Source organism: Arvicanthis niloticus, chromosome 16 (assembly GCF_011762505.2).
Source record: "Arvicanthis niloticus isolate mArvNil1 chromosome 16, mArvNil1.pat.X, whole genome shotgun sequence".
Taxonomy (NCBI): domain Eukaryota; kingdom Metazoa; phylum Chordata; class Mammalia; order Rodentia; family Muridae; genus Arvicanthis; species Arvicanthis niloticus.
In genome coordinates this window covers 54,118,009-54,134,940 of record NC_047673.1, presented here as the reverse complement: position 1 = coordinate 54,134,940, position 16,932 = coordinate 54,118,009, and the positions used below count along the sequence as shown (strand labels likewise).

Genomic DNA, 16,932 nt, shown 5'->3' with positions numbered 1-16,932 from the left:
TTGCCAAGGCGACGCCGGGCGCGCGGTTGCCCCGCCCCGTCACGCCGTCACGCGCTCCTGCGGCGCCCCGCCTCCAGCAGCGCTGCCGCGCCGACGATTGGCTAGCCGCACGGGTCTCACTATCCTCACTCCATCCGCTCAACCAATGGCCAGCGTCGCCAGGTATTCGTTGACGTGAGTCACACGCGGCCAGGCCTCGGCACAGACCAATCGCTGTACGGCGAGGGCAGGGCAGGAGTGGAGCGGGCCAATTACGGCAGGAGGGCCCGGGCACCGCCTCCGGGCCCTGCCCCCGAGCCGGCAGAGGTAGTGAGAAGGCCGCTGCACCTGTCTGGTCTTGCGCCTAGACCGCTGTCAATCGCGGGACGTCAGGTAAGGAGCTCTCTAGCCAAAGCCGGGTGGAGGGTGGCAGAGATGGGGACCGGCCAGGTGGGGTCCCTCTAAGGCCGGTGAGGATGCGGTGGGAAGGAGCCGGGCTGTGCAAGACTCTGGGCAGGGAGGCTAGGTTCTCAAGTGATGGAACTGGAATGCTAACACACTTCCTGTCCTTTAAAGAGTTTGCAGTCATCTGGAGTCTGGATCATTGACTTGAGTCTTAAAAACTTTCAGCAAAAAGACTACCACCACGTGGGGGACGTAAGGTGTGCTCTGTGTTTGTGGATCTGGGAAGATGTCCCAGAGGTACTGAAGGATGTAGTTCCGTGAAAGAGACGGGATGAGAGGTCTAGTCTTCACCTGTAGGAGAACTACGCTTGAACTATGAAGGTTTAACTTATGTTTAGATGGATCATGACAGTCTGTCTAAGGCTTCTCTAAGCTGCAGTGCCAAAAGAGGGACTGGGATTGTCAGCCAGGCTTTAAATTAACCTACGGATACATTTCTTCATTTCTTTCATCCTTTTTTTTTTTTTTTTTTTTTTTTTTTAATATGAGGATATAGTCTACCTGATTCAGATCAGATTTCCAGGCAAGCAGGCTGGTCAAAGCTGAGGAGGCAGGATATTCATTTCAACAAAGCCTGCTTTTCCCTGTCCTGTTGATCACTTTCTCAGTCTGATGCTTTATTTAACTACATGCCCGTTTTCCTCTCCTCATTACAGAACGTGAACTCTGGGTAACTAAACTCTGTCTCAACACTGAGTGGAAGTTGGGAGTCTTAGTCGAAGATGCCGAGTTAAGAGACTAGACACTTTCTCTGGAGGTGATGAAGTTCAAGTTAGGCATGAAAGTGTATTTGGGAGGGGCACCTGATGCACTTAATAGGTTGCATTGAAGTTTGACCCAAAGCCAGACTGTCTATGAGTGGAGATGGCCAGCAGCCTTTGGATAATCAAAACCTCCATCAGGATAGGAGTTACAGATGATAGGTAACAGCAGGTTCTTAAACCGGGGCACTCTGTTGTAATCTGGTCTCTTCAGTGTCATCTCCAGGTTTCAGTGTAGAAAGTGCTTCTGCCTGGAAACACTGTGCCCCTCTGTCCTCACAGCGGCGTAATTTCCCTTGTATCCTCCATGTCACTTTGGTTTGTGATGCTATGGGACCTCCAGGAGTGGGGGCAGGGGGAGCTCACGGACAACACATCATAGACAGATAATTGTTAGAGGGATCTATGTGAATTCCATGAGACTAGGAAAAATGTCAAGTGGAGAAATGTCCAATCTTGATTGTTGCTGGGTGTGTGGGTGAACCCAAGTAATCTCAACCCTCAGTGGATCAGAAGTTCAAGGTCATCCTTAGTTGCATAGTTTAAGCCCAACTTGAACTAAAGCCTTCATCTTGAGAGAGAGAGAGTTATCACCATCCAGATTGGTCAAATGAAGTTAAGTTCTAAAGAATATTGTATTGGATTTGACACCAGGGGCACTTTGTGATTTTTTTTTTTTTAATAATAAGTTGAGCATACTGATGGGAATAGAAAACAATGGGAAGTGAGACTACGGTATCAGTGTGAGTAGGGGCTCTTCACACAGTTTGAGGAGGCCTGGGTAAGCTGTCCTCCCCCACTCAGTGTCTATGCAACTTTGGACAGGTTACTTATTCACTCTAAACCTCAGCTCATCATTTGAAAACCAAGGATCATAGAAGTTCCTCTATTTCACAGTGAGGCAAGGGTTTAGCTTCAAATGACAGCATATACCGGGAATGCAGAAGGTGGTCAATAACTGTTAGCTTATTTTAGGTGCTGTGTGCCGGGTCTTATGTTTAATACTTAAAATGTGCTATTTTGGTGGGTTTCTTGACAAATTATTGTTGAGTATTTGTTTTTGATTAAGTTATGGCTCAGGGTTTATCATTTTACAAAGGGCATGTAGCTAGGAAGTGGGTGTTCATTTGGTCATTGTCAAATTTGGTAATGACCTCAGGAAAAATGAAGATTGGAATGATAGTCTTGCATTTTATAACTTTGCAGTAGATGGTTGACAAGATCCTCATGTGGGTGGGGAGCTCAGTGATAAGAGACCCATGTGGGTGGAGGAGGGTGGCCATTGTAATCTGGACTTTCATTGTAAGAAGGGTGAGGTGGCCTGGAAAAGATGACAGATTAGGAATTCTTTTCTCCCCCCTCCTCTCATCTTCTTTTCCCTCCCCTCATCTCCCTTCCTTTACTCTCCCCTGCCCTCCTTTTTCCTAGACAGTATCTCACTCAAGCCAAGTTGAAACTCACCATCTTTCTATTTCAGCCTCGTGAATGATGGGATAGGCAAGTTTTTCTCTCGAAAAGCAGATTCAAATATGTTTTTATTTTATTACTATTAATTAAAAATGGCCTGTGTTATGGATACCGAGTGTTTTGCCTGCATCTCTGTCTGTGGAAGCTTGGTACCCTTAGTGTGAGAAGAAAGTGCCAGATCCCTTGGAACTGGAGTCATATGGTTGTGAGCTACTGTGTAAGTGCTGGGAACTGAACCTGGGTCCTTCGTAAGGGCAATTTCTCTTCACTGCTGACCTGGTATCCCGTCTCATGCCTGTATTTTTAGAATGAAGGAAGTAGACTTCCTGTGACCATGAAGGATATGAAATGGAAAAGGATAAAGGAGAGTCATGTCCTTGGTAAGACTCAAACTTAGGAAGTAGGGAGGCAGAGGCAGGTGGATCTCTGAGTTCAAGGCCAGCCTGTTCCACTGAGTGGGTTTCAGGACAACTAGGGCTACACAGAGAAACCCTGTCTAGAAAAACAAAACAACATAGCACAGCACAAAGCATAGTAAGGCTTTTGTTGAAAAGAATGAAGACTGATTGTGAGGCCAGCAGGTACAGGAGGATAACAGGTGGGACAGGAGTGAGTTTGGAAGTCTGAGAGAAGGTGATTTACCTTCCTAGCATCTGTCACATAGCCTAGGATAAGAGATCTGGTGTAGAAGTGGTAGAGCATTCTAAAAGGGTGTCTTGTTAAGTCTTCTAAGGCTATAAAAGCACTATTGTTTTTTGAGATATATGTCCTGTATTCTTGGCTGGCATTGAACTTGATATGTTATAGCTATGACTCATCTTGTACCTCTGTTCCTCCTGCCTCTACTTCCCGAGTTCTGGATTGCATATATACTATACCTAGTTAGTGTGATATTAGAAGTGGAGCCCAGGGCTTTGTGCATGCTAGCCATGCACTTTACCAGCTGAGCCCTAAAGTACATTTCTTGTCTAGCTTTGTGTCTTTATGGAATGGGACATCAGTTCAGAAATGACAAACTGCAGAGATATTTTCACAAAAGTGAGATTTAAAATGAAATTCATCATGTTTGATTGGTGACTGGTTAGGCTAACATTTATTAAATAGGTACCACATATTCTCCTTTAAGAGATTAAAATTGAGCTGGGTATGGTACCTTTAATCTAAGAACTCAGAAGCAAGAGGCAGATGGATTTATGAGTTCAAGGCCAGCCTGGTTTGCAAAGTGAGTTCCAAGACAGCCAGGGCTACACAGAGAAACCCTGTCTTGGAAGGGGAAGGGGAAAGGGAAAGGGAAGAAAGGGAAAAGGAAGGAAAATTATATAGAAAATATAACAGGGAAAAGTTCCTTCTGTCACTTCACAGATCACCACTATATAAAGTTTTCTCCAGTATGTTTTTTGTGTGTGTCTATATACTGGGTACAGAGAACGTACAGGATTTATATAAAAACCAGGGGCTTCTGTCTTATATAGTCATATTCGCTCTTCCTGTACATGCTATTCTGTAAGTGTGTATTGGTTTTAATTTAATTTTGATTACTTTTATGTAGGGTGGGCAGTTGGAAGGCCCAACATCATACATGGAACTGCAGGTACCTGGAGGTCCAGACGAGGGAATCTGATCCCTTGGAGCTGGAGTTAGAGACAGTTGTGAGCCACCCAAGGTGGATGCCCAGAACCAAGCTCAGGTCCAGTCAGAGCCTATGTGTTACTCACCACCAATCCATATCTCCAGCCCCTCCTTTTTTTTTCCTCTTCTTTTCAAAATAAAAGTATGGGGCTGGAGAGATGGCTCAGTGGTTAAGAGCACTGACTGCTCTTCCAGAGGACCTGGGTTTAATTCCCAGCACACACGTGGCTCCTCACAACTTCCTGTAACTCCAGGATCTACTCAGATATACATGCAATTGGAACACCAGTACACATAAAATAAGAATAAAATTTTTTAAATCAAAGAATGAACGTATAACTGCTTGCATTTTAGAATGAGGAGAGCGAGGTTTCAGTGACAGATGCTGTGCATAGCTGGTTGCTGAAGTACTGGGAGGGCAGGATTGTGCATAAACAGTTTCTCACGGGCTGTGCAAGTTATCATTTTGTTTGTTTGTTTGTTTGTTTCCTATGTAGTTCAGGCTCACCTTGGACTGTCAGTAATCCTCCTGCCTCAGGCTCTCACCACTGGCATTACAGATGTGAGCATCCTGCTTAGCTCCCTCATTCTTATTAACAGCTGCATTATTGCCTGTGGAAGGATTTAACAACATCTGTGTAACTCATCTCTTGCTTATGGACGTGAACATTCTCCTTACTCTGTTGTTAGTTAGAAGCTATGCTTCTTTAAAGTTTAGCATGTCTGTCTTCTTCATGTGAGTTAAAAGATAGAGTTATTTCTGGATTACATCAACACTGCTGGTTTCGTTTTTGGTTTTTTAGGTTTTTTGGCAAATGATAAACTGATTTGTCCCAAGCCAACAGTGTAGATGATACCCCTGTGTACACCAGGCCTGAGCAATGGGTGTTGCTGAAATATTAATAGGTTTGCCATTTTGGCAAAAGTTCCTCCTTTGAGGGAAGAAAGTTTCTTGGTTTGTGTGGGCTTGCCTGCCTGTGAGTGCCCAGGGGGAGGCTAAAGGTCAACACTGGCTCAGTTTGCTCAGTACCTTATTTTTTCAGATGGCTCTCACTGAGCCTAGAGTTCCTCAGTGTGAGTGCTGGGGTCACAGATGCCTCTGCTGTGTTTATGAGGGAGCAGGGAGCCTGAAGCTGGTCCTGTGAGCCAATCCCGCCGCCCCAACAGCCTGTTTGCTGTAGTGGACCATTTATCTTCATTGTTCTATGAACTGCCTGCCTGTGAATGGCCTCTGATATTTTTCCACTAGGTTTCTCTAAAGCACACTGTGTCCCCTTTTTATCACGTGTTGGGATGCTTTCACGTTTGATCTCTGGCCTTGTTTCCCAGTGGCGTTTTTGTTCCTGCCAGAACTTTTACGTAGTCACATTGGGCAAACTTCTCGGTTTCTTTTTGGTTTTAAGTTGTTTGCATGCATATGTGTGCTCATGTGTGTGTGTGTGCATGTGTGTTTAAGTCAGAGGACAGTTTTGTGGAGTGGGCTTTCTCTCTATCTTCACTTGGGTTCCAGGGATAAAACTTGAGCAGCAAGTGCCCACTGAGCCATCTTGACAGCCCAAGCCTAATGTTTGATGAAATTAAGTTTTTCCATAGAGACTACAGACTGAAAATCTCTTTAAATATAGCTTTTAATTCCCTTCCCACTGTTGTTTGAGATATTGTGGTAGAAAGGAACACTTAGTTTTTAATGTAATGTCTACAAGTAGAGATGGTGTTAGCACTCAGTAGACTCTTTATGCTGGTTTTCAGAACTTCAGTGCTGTGTGTATCTGTTTACTTACTCCAGGAATAGAAGACTCCTCGAAGAGATCTGAAAATGGCCACAAACAACAGTGTTGGCATCTTCAGCTCCGCATCCCTGGCTGTGGAGTATGTGGACTCGCTGCTGCCTGCGAATCCTCTGCAGGAGCCCTTTAAGAATGCCTGGGTCTACATGTTGGATAACTATACAAAGTTCCAGATTGCAACCTGGGGCTCCCTGATAGTTCACGAAGTCATCTATTTCTTGTTCTCTTTACCTGGATTTCTCTTCCAGTTTATACCTTACATGAGAAAGTACAAGATTCAAAAGGTGAGTCTGATGGACCTGTGAAATACTGTAATTGATGCTGTTTTTCAAGAACATTGAGCTTTGAGAGACACAACAGTACTATCCAGTAGAAATATAATGCAACCACTTACATAGATAGCGTAAGATGGTAATAAGGGAGTAAGGAAGTTAATTTTCATAATATGTTTTATTTAACTCAGTAGTGCGTGGCTATTATTTCACTAACTAGCCCAAATTAAACTGCTTTATGAGACATCCTGGTGTTTTAAGTTTCTTAGTTGTGTGAGCGTCAGTGTGTGCTTACGCTACTTTTGAAAGTGCTCATGCCTTTTCTGCTAGTTGACGGTCTGCAACACAAAATAACTGTAGATCATAATTGATGGTGTTTCAAAGAATTGTCTGTAAAAAGTGGGCTTTAGAAGCTGTAAGGCTTATCTCATTGGGGTTTATAAATTCTAATTTTCAAACTAGCTGGCAGGTGCAGTGTATGTATTTAAACATGGTCAAGGCCCTGGATTTAAACATCAGCACACCTGGTTTTTTTTTTTTTTTTTTTTTAAGCCCCACCTGTGTACCCCAATTCTCATTTAAAAAAAAAAAGAAAGAAACTGTTTGGGGGGAAGGACATGTGCATGGGGCAGTGGCTGTTCTGCTGCATCTCTCCCTCCTCCCATACTCTCAGCAGATCTAAATGGCCGTTAATATGCAAAGATTCCATATATACACCATAGGAGTGTCAGCGGCTTTTGTATGGTCCCACATGAGGGGGTTATATCCTCTGTGTCTTCATATTTGTTTCAGTGTATTAGATGTATCTTGTAGGACCACTGTATGCATGATAAGATACTTAGGTATGCACTGTACTTTGTCTTAGTTTTAAACAAAGATACCAGAATGCACTGTTACTAACATATAGGCCATTTGCTTAGCATGGTTTGGACAAGTATAGAGATGAATTTGGACAAGTATAGAGACAGAAAGGACTTATCAGCATTTGATACTTCAATATTAGTTCTTGTTTTGAGAAACATCTCGTGTATATCCCAGGTGGCCTTCAACTTGGGATCTTCTGACTTTTGTTTTAATGCCATCCTTGGCTAATCTAATCAGTCATAACCAGCTAAACTCAAGGGCACACAGCAGTGGCGAAATGTAGGTGCTGAGTGTTTGTCTGCTTTGCTGGGTATGCAGGTCATGTTTCATCAGTGTCTTGGCTTTGTGGCCCCTCCTAGTGAGTCATCCTAAGGAAGGGCTCACACAGGTTCCTCTGAAGCTGACCTAGGCGTCAGGGTGCCTAGGACTCTAGGCCAAGAGGAGAATAGGGAAAGGGAATGAGAAAGAGAGCAGTCCAGAGGCTCCTGCCAGCCTTTGTCAACATCTGAACACTTCCAAGGTGCTTTTGATGAGAGAGCTGAGAAACAACTCAGTTAGATTGCCATGAATTCTGAGTCTCTGAAGTGACTATGGCCATTGCGTGTCACCACTGACTCATTGAGAAGTAAGGCTGAGTCACTGTGTGGCTACCAAGCTGAAGCATCCTTTCTTCCTCTGCTGCCCTCTATAGCTGACTGCCTGGTCATAGGTGGCGGTACCCTTTCCAGAGAAAAGCTGTTTTAGCTCAGGGTGTGTGGATGGCATTAAAAGGAAGTGTGGCAAGACAAAGAATAAACTGGGCTGGGGATGTAGTCCACGTAGGAGTGCTAGCCTGGCTCATAAAGGCTGTGGGTTACAGTTCAGCATCAGCACACACACAGAAGCCACGAAACCCACATCCTAATTGGTTACACTTAATGAAAGGCTGAATAGAATGGCCGTAAGTCAGTACTCCGTGCCATTTTTTAAAGTTTCAAGGCCATCAACATCCTAGCCTGAGCAAGACCTGGAGCCTCGTAGAGGCAAGGGAATCTCAAGGAGTTTGAGGGTAGTCAACTAAGTTCTAGGTCAATCAAGGCTACATAGTGAGACCTTATTTTAAAAGTAACAATGATACAGAATAAAGCAAAGTAAAGTAAAATAAAGGAATAAAAAGGAAGGCAGACAGACCCTTGTTTGTATCCTCACACCCCACAGCACAATTAATTAAGTGAAAACACCAAAAAGAAAAAGAAAAATGGTGGAGGCTGCTTCTGTTTGTGAATTGTGCACCACAGGCTGTGATTAAAACATATACAAAATGATTCATGTCTTTTCTTCAGTGCTTTAGAAAGTTCAAGATAACACAGTCAAGAATTAAATTAACACTTAGAACACTTTTTTTTTTAATTTAAAAAATTGCCCTTGCCTCCACAACAAGTGTGGCTATACATGGTATCCTAGTGCTTGGGTAGAGGCAGGAGGATCAGGGTCAAGGCTATTCTCTGCTACTTAGAGGAAGTTTGAGGCCATAAGATACATAAGAGGCTTGCTCAAAAGATTTTGCACACCTCCCCCTCACCACAATACATACATACATACATACATACATACATACATAACATACACAGACATATGTGTTTGTGTGTGTGTATATATATGTGTGTGTGTGTATATATATATATATATATATATATATATATATATGAAATTCATCGTAACAATAGAATAATAGTAGTTGATTATTCTCTCACACTAAGGGAGCCCAGGGCCTCACATGTACTAGGTGCTATTTTCTGCTATTCCCTTCCCACCCCATGGGTGGCCCAAGCTTTGTTGTTTTTCTACATCAGGCTACCTGAGATTCAGAGTCTAGCCGGGAAACCAAAGGCGCTGTCACAGAGAAGCCTGAGCTTTCAGGTTACCTTTTGTGGTCCCAGACTTGAGGTTTGGAGCGGGGTCAAAGATTCCTTAGAGTAGAGATGCCACCGCCATCTGAGCCATTGTGTGCCGTCACTTGTTTTACTGCTAAGGAAGCTGGTGTCACTGTGAGCATCGTCGCTGCTTAGTTACTTCAGTATTCGAGCCCAGGCCTATAGGTTGATTCATTTTGTTTTTGTTTTTGTTTTTTTTCGTATATATTTTATTGTTTGTATTTTGTGTGTGTGTGTGTGTGTTCACCAAAACCAATGTGTGTTCACATGTTGGGGGTTCTTGAGATTTTAAGAACAGATGCTCACCTCCCTTTTTGTCTTCACTGTGAACATCATTGTCAGGGAACATCTCTGGAGTGTTCACAACTCACAGCTCTGCCATCATGTGTATACAGATGGTACTTATTTCTGCAGATGAATACCACTGAGCACTTGGATGCAGTGAGCTGCCCTTGTAAGGAAGGCTTCCAGCTACTGCTGGTGAGGCTTTCTGTGGGGCACTCAATGGAAACAGAATGTAACTTTACTTCTTTCGAAACTTCTTTTAAGTGTTCCAGCAAAGCCTGGATAGCTAGTTGTTATGTTAGTTTTAGGTACCTATCACCATACTTGTTATTAACATTTTTTACACCTGTTTAAAGTAATTGTAGTGTCTGTTAAGATCACTTGCCACTGTAGTAAAACCTGAACACAGCACAGAACTGAGGGATTATGTATATGAGAGAAAATTTTAAGAACTTATTTCTACTTGTTCAACTGAATTATTGATAGCTGACTACTTTGATTTTTTTTTTCTCTATAGGATAAACCAGAAACCTTCGAAGGCCAGTGGAAGTGTTTGAAAGGAATTCTATTTAATCATTTTTTTATCCAATTGCCTCTGATTTGTGGAACATACTATTTTACAGAGTTTTTCAGTATTCCTTATGATTGGGAAAGAATGCCAAGATGGTATGTCAGTGATAATTTGACATTCATATTCATTCATGTTTTAGTTTTTAATTACATTTTGCTTAATGTTTATCTTCTTCATTTAGTTAATACCCTGGAATTTATTATGTTCTGATGTAACTGGATATTCATGTACCAGAACCGAGGTACACTTTTTGAAATAACTCTTTTAAACAGGATGTGGCAGCACACCTGCGGTCCCAGCACTCAGGAGGTGAAGGGTGGGCAGGCCTGAAGCTGCAGGCTCCTCCTGGGCCACATAGCTAGTCCATAGCCTGCCTGGGATACAGTGAGACCTTGTCTCAAAAAAATGAAAATCAATGAAATGAAGCAGTTGAATCTTTTCTGAACTTTGTCCATGCTTTTTCTTGTTATTTGCTAAACAACAGTATAACAGTTACACAGTGTGTACATTGTTAGATATTATGAGTAATCTGGAGATAATTACGAGGGGATTGCAAAGGCTTCCTACTACTAAACATTTCAGTATTTAAATAAGATGATTGGGCATATTTGTATAATAAGTTATTTTTTATCACTTTATTTAAATTAAGTATTTCTGTGATAGAAAAAGCAGTGGCTTTACTGTTAACTTCAGATTGGTTTTTAAACTGATTTTGTACCCAGGTCATTGACGACATAAATGGAAATGGGGTCACACTCCTTACCCCCACTTTCATGTTGAAACATGTAGCCTTGCCTACCAGTATTGTTTCTTTGAGACCAAGTCTCACTGTGTGGCCCTGGCTGCCTTGGAGCTCACTGTGTAGGCCAGGTTGACCTCAGACTCATAGAGGGAGGTCTCCCTGGCTCTGCCTCCCAAGGGCTGGATTTAAAGGTGCAAGCCAGCACACCCAGCTTAGCTCTCTAGAAGCTGGGAGAAGTTGATGGTTAATATGTGCAGTTCGAGCAAGCTGGGTATTGGGTGTATTTAATGTCTGAGCAGCAGCCTAGGTCGTGGTTACTCTGTACTCACTCCAGTTTGCCTCTCACAGGTATTTAACTTTGGCAAGGTGTCTGGGCTGTGCAGTCATTGAGGATACCTGGCACTACTTCCTGCACAGACTCCTTCACCACAAGAGGATTTATAAATACATTCATAAAATCCATCACGAGTTTCAGGTATGTTAGCGTCACAGTTCAGGCTTTGTCTACTGAGGTGGAAAAACCTGGTTTATTGTTTGTACAGTTTAAGAGCTATCAGTGATATTATGTCTCATGTCCTTGGTTTTTTTGAGTTTGTGTGTGTGTGTGTGTGTGTGTGCATGCGTGCATGCACACACATGATGTGGGTAAGATACATATAGAGTCAGAGAACAACTTTGTGGAGTCAACTCCTTAAAAAAGATATATATGTATATGTATGTATATATAATATCATATTTAATTAATATCACATTTGATTAATATATTAAATGTTAAATTTATTTATAAAATATCTTTATGTACCTGAGTATATGTGTGTTCACCCCGTGTTCAAATGCTCTCAGAGCCAGAAGAGGGTGTTATGAATCCTGGGAACCTGTGTCCTTGTAAGAGCAACAAGTGCTTTTAACCACCAGCCCATTTCTCCAGCCCTCTCCCTTCTACCTTTGATGCAGGCTCTAGAAATCAAAAACAACTGCAGGCTTGCACAGCAAGCATCTTTAGCCCCTGAGCCAGCTCTTGGCTTCCTTTATTTCCTTTCCTATTGGCATCACATGATGGACATGCACATACAGAACCATGCCTAACAGTTTCTTCAGTGTCAGACTGTCATGGTAGGACCTGGAGAGAGAACTGAGTGGTTAAGAGCCCATCTTGTAGACAATCTGAGCTCAATTCCTAGCACCTGTATCAGGCCACTCATAATCACAGGCTCCTGTTTTCATGTGCACACATGCACACATACATATGATTAAAGGTAGAGCTACATATAAATTCATGGTAAATCGAGACTTTAAAGACTTACACAAATAGTTGAGGTTCTCATCAGGATGTTCAGATGGCTGTCCTGATACAGCTAGATGCCTGGCAGGTTGGTAGTGGGCATAGTAATACTAGGTTTAAATAAATGACATCAATAAACAATAGCAACTACTCAGTTGAAGTACATTTTCAGAATGGATTATTTATGTTTTAAGTCAAAGCTGCTTTCATCTAGGTCTCAGAGGATACCTAAAACCATGGATAAGGTACCATACTAGTAACTAAGACAGCTAAAAGTAATTACTGGGCAGACAGTGTATCCAGGATATAAACACTGGGCAAAAGAGTGATTCTCATTGGGAGGGCTGAGGCTGGCAGGACGTTACACAGAACAGTGCGCAACTTAAAACATTTTAAGTGTTCCCACTTAATACTTTACGACAATAGTCAATCTGGGGTAAATGTAACCTGGGAAACCACAATCATGATTAAGGATGGCCTCCTGAATGTGCATGTATAGGTGCTCCCTTGTGGTAGAGTAGCTGCAGATTCATAAGTTAAATATTAAGAGCTAAGGGCCCAATGACTTGAGTTTGATCCCTGAATCCCACAAGGTGATGAGAGGAAACTGACTCCTAAGGCCTGTCCTTTGACCTCAGTGCACATGAGCACACACGCAAATAGTAAATAAGTGTTTAATTAGAGTTGAAGCTAGGTAAGAGATAATACTAAGACATTCATGTCAATAGATCTTTTGATTAGAAATTTGCTGAGAACTGATATATATATCTGGATTACCATCATTACTTATAGAAACAATATAATTTTATAAAATTGTGTGTAAAAATTGAACACATTAGGCTTCTCCAGAGAACATCAACACAAAGCTAATATGAACATAGGTTTATTTGAAGTCTGTAAGTATGTACCTATAATCACAACACTTAAGCTAATGCAGGGGCATCATGAGTTCTAGACCAAGTTCAGCTATATAGATCCTGTCTCAAAAAGAAAAAAAAAATGATTTTTCAGTATGAGGCCCAAGTGTTGCAGAGAAAAAAGCTGGAAAGTGAGGGATGGTCTCTGTAGCTGTATGTGAATCCCTTCTTTCTTGGGAAGTCTCTTTCTTGCTCTTAAGTCCTCAGACTAGCTAAGTGGGGAATAAAATCTGCTGGTACAGACATTAAGCACATCACAGCGCAGTTGGACACTAGGAAGCTGACACATGAATTAACGATCACAGTATAGTAAGGAATCCTTGCTCTGTGTTTTAGCACATGAATTAACGATCACAGTACAGTAAGAAATCCTTGCTCTGTGTTTTAGGCTCCATTTGGAATGGAAGCAGAGTATGCACATCCTTTGGAAACCCTGATTCTCGGGGCTGGATTTTTCATTGGAATTGTGCTTCTGTGTGATCACGTCATTCTTCTGTGGGCATGGGTGACCATTCGTTTGCTAGAAACCATCGATGTGCACAGGTAAGTGATGCTTTTGTTCAGGTAAAAGACATTTTTCTGTTTTCTCTGTGTGTTGGTGTGCTTGTGTGTGTCTATGCATGTTATTATGTGTGTGTGTGGGGGGGTGGGGTATGTGTAAACATGATCACTCTTCCAAGGCAGGGTTTCTCAGTCAAACCCAGAACTGGACAGTCTTGCTAATAACCAGCTTGCATCTGGGGCTATCCCATCCCTGCCTTTTGAGGCTTAAATTACAGACAGGCCACCCAGTTTTTATGTGGGTTTCTGGAGATTTGAGCTCCAATCCTCAGGCCTGCATGACAAACACTTTAAGCACTAGCCATGTCTCTCTCTCTCTCTCTTTTTTTTTTTTAAGAGGATCATAATTGCTGAATAAAAGTTCAAGTAATAGATATTTTTATAGACTGATCTGTTCCCATTCACTAAGTGATAGTGACGTCCAGCTTGTCTTGTCAAGCAGCGTGCTAAGTGCTGCTGCAGTGACTCAGTCCCAAGAGTGTGTGGAAGCCTGGAGCCCCTGTCATATCAGGTTGTTGCTGGTCTCTGGGTAGGGCTGGCGAAGCCTGCACTTAGGGAAACCACTTCTTGTAATATGTACATATCTCAGATTCTTTCTTTCCACAAATTGGAGACCAGATAAAGAGTTATAGACAATTTTAGATACTAAGATTAAAGAGAGTAGACCAAACAAGATTCTTTTTAAAGTCTTTTATTCTCCCAACTTAAACAGAACAGTAGCATTTTAATTTTAAAAATACTTGATGCTAATTTCACACAACCTTTTCTTAACACAAGTAGCATTATGGAGGTCACCCTTTCATTTCCTGCTGTCAGATTTCCATGTATCTTTTAAGGTGGTCAAATTTTCCTAACATGTACTTTCTCCTGTATTTTTGTGTTGTTGTTATTGTTGTCTTTCCAGCTGGGGCCTCAAAGCCCATGCTGACCTGGAATTCACTTGTAATGCAGCCTGGGTACATGTAGATACCTTCTGTTCAGCCTCCCAAAAACTTGGGAATAGAGTGTCTGACACTACACCCTGCCCAGTTTTTTTCTTTTGTAAGCATATGAGGAATTAAATGATTTGGGTAAAGAAGAATGTTTCTTGTTAATGAGCATGTGACTATTAATGAAAATACCATTCATTCAACATGTGTCTCGTGAATAACCTGTATCTTTTGCATTTCAGTGGTTATTATTTTCCTCTCAACCCACTGAACTTCATCCCTTTTTATGCGGGTGCTCGGCACCACGATTTCCACCACATGAACTTCATTGGGAATTACGCCTCCACCTTCACATGGTGGGACAGAATCTTTGGGACAGATGCCCAGTATCATGCCTACCTGGAAAAGACGAAGCTTGGGAAAAAGTCTGAGTGAATACCCAGCTCTATGCCATGATCAACTGTAGCTGGCAACTAACATTGCTTCTGGGGAGCAGAAATAAGCCCGTGACTTGGCTGCTAAGTGATAAGAAGAACATTAACGACCTTTAACTGTCTTCCAGAACTTTTCTACTTTACATTCAAGATCTGTATATGTGGAAACAGATGGACATATATATTTAAGTACAGTTTTCATTAGGAGGTTTTAAAGGCCATATGGCTACCCTCACCAAAAGGTTTCAGGAACTGGAAGAAGTATTAATGTCCAGCTCACCACTTCATGCCACCCGAGGCTGAAGTTGATGTTGCCTTCTAAGCCTTTTGCATACACTGGTCAGTTCAGAAAATTCTCAACAATAATGTTTGCCTTCTAGTTTAAGATACAGTGTGTTTTAGGATTTACCTGAAATGAAAATATCACAAAGTAAATATATCAGCTGGTGAGCGAGTGACTGAAACCCCACTCTGGTCTGGGGTTGACCAGTTCAGGACTTTTCTTTCTGTGAAGGATTGTTTGATTGTAGTAATTTTATTGGCATCTTGTAAATTGGCTCATTTCCTACTTGATGTACATAGAATATTATAGCCTAAAGATTTTCAAGTTACTTGTGGTGTTTTTAAATTGAGAAGCCCCACTTCTGCTGTCCACCCCCTCGTCTTTGTGTGTCAGGTGATCATTGAAGTTGTACCTTGAGCTTTGTGAATTCACTTCTCTATTTGCACCTGAAGCTGGTGAAATAAATGTGATTTTTGTCTGATCCTCTGGTTTTTAGCGTCGAAGATTAGCTGTCATCTTTTATTCTTATAAGGAAAAGCACAGAAATCATTAAAGTACATTTTACAATAAAGGAATGGTTCCTTTTTTTTTTCCTTGCTGAGCTTTGCTGGTGGTTTCACTGTGTCCTAAGGTGACTGATCTGTGGGGGACTCCATTGACCTAGGGAACAGCTTGCTGGCCTTCAGTGGTTTTCCACACAGGTATAAAAATATATGTTCTAGGCCACTGGCTACATCTCAGTCCTTAGGTTTGCCTTGAATCTAATCCAGCTTCAGCTTTCCAATGCTGGAGTTACAGGCTATGACCATGATCGACTAGGCATGGTTTTGCAGAGGTTCTTACTATCTAGCCCAGGATGGCCTTGCTGGTAATCCTCTTGTCTTAGCCTCCCAGCTGCTGAAGTTGTAAACATGAACCACCACACTATGCTTGGGCACATTTGTTTCAAACTTTTCTTCTACATCTGCCTCCTGTGTGCTCATGTGTGCTCACATGTGCTTGTGAGTGCTCATTTGTCTTTTACTTCAAAGCAGTTTGGGGCAGGACATAAACTTGTTCTGTGCTGTTTGGTTATATGAGATCACCTGTAAAGTTTCTTTTTAATATTTGACTTTTACTTTAATGCCTGTGGAATATATAAACCTGGGAGGAAAGCAACTTTTCCTGTTAGAAATGTGGGTAAGAATGCTTAAATAAGTTGGTGTGTGCCATTCACTTTTTTTTTTTTTCCCTCTCTGCTCAATGCTGTGGTTCAAAGCTAAGTACTGGTGCATGCTACACAAGCAATCTACGACAGCAATTCCACCAACCTACACAATCTGAGCTAGTATTCTCTGAGTACTTCCCATCCCCTGAGTTAGGATGTGGCTTTTAAAGAGGCATATTCTTATTTCCTAACTGCAGTTCTCTGTGCTGGATGAAATGTCTAGAGGTGATGGTCCCAGGGGAAGTCTTCTTACTTCAGAAGATGCTCATGTACCTGCTTCAATCACTTACTACACTGAAGAGTGTCACTGTCTGAATATCTCAGATTACTTTTAATTAATGAATTAATGTTGCCAGTACTGGGAATTAAATGGCAGAGCCTCTTGTGATAGACAAACACCCCCACTGAGCTATATTCTACCTTTTTTGTCTTGTCTTTGAAACAGTCTTGCTCTGTTGGCCCGAGTGGCCTCAAATTTAACCTCTTCCTGCTTCAGACTCCTAAGTAGCTGGGATTATAGGTGTGCATACAACAGCCCATCTCAGCAGCTACTTTATAAAAAGTGTGATGTTTGAAAAAGAACA

General features: G+C 42.0%; 1 protein-coding gene across 2 annotated transcripts; it reads left to right on the top strand.

The window, feature by feature from the left end:
- Positions 1–224: 224 nt before the first annotated feature.
- Msmo1 (methylsterol monooxygenase 1) lies at positions 225–15,622 on the top strand. 2 transcript variants are annotated; one of them, XM_076914199.1, is made up of 7 exons: positions 2,740–2,889; positions 2,980–3,052; positions 6,088–6,372; positions 9,940–10,088; positions 11,084–11,210; positions 13,323–13,477; positions 14,667–15,622. In XM_076914199.1, the coding sequence occupies exons 3-7, from the start codon at positions 6,118–6,120 to the stop codon at positions 14,857–14,859; spliced, it is 879 nt and encodes a 292-aa protein (XP_076770314.1). In that variant the 5' UTR covers positions 2,740–2,889; positions 2,980–3,052; positions 6,088–6,117; the 3' UTR covers positions 14,860–15,622. The 2 variants fall into 2 exon arrangements, with proteins under 2 accessions (XP_034376732.1, XP_076770314.1); XM_034520841.2 differs by lacking the exons at positions 2,740–2,889; positions 2,980–3,052 and adding an exon at positions 225–372.
- Positions 15,623–16,932: the final 1,310 nt, after the last annotated feature.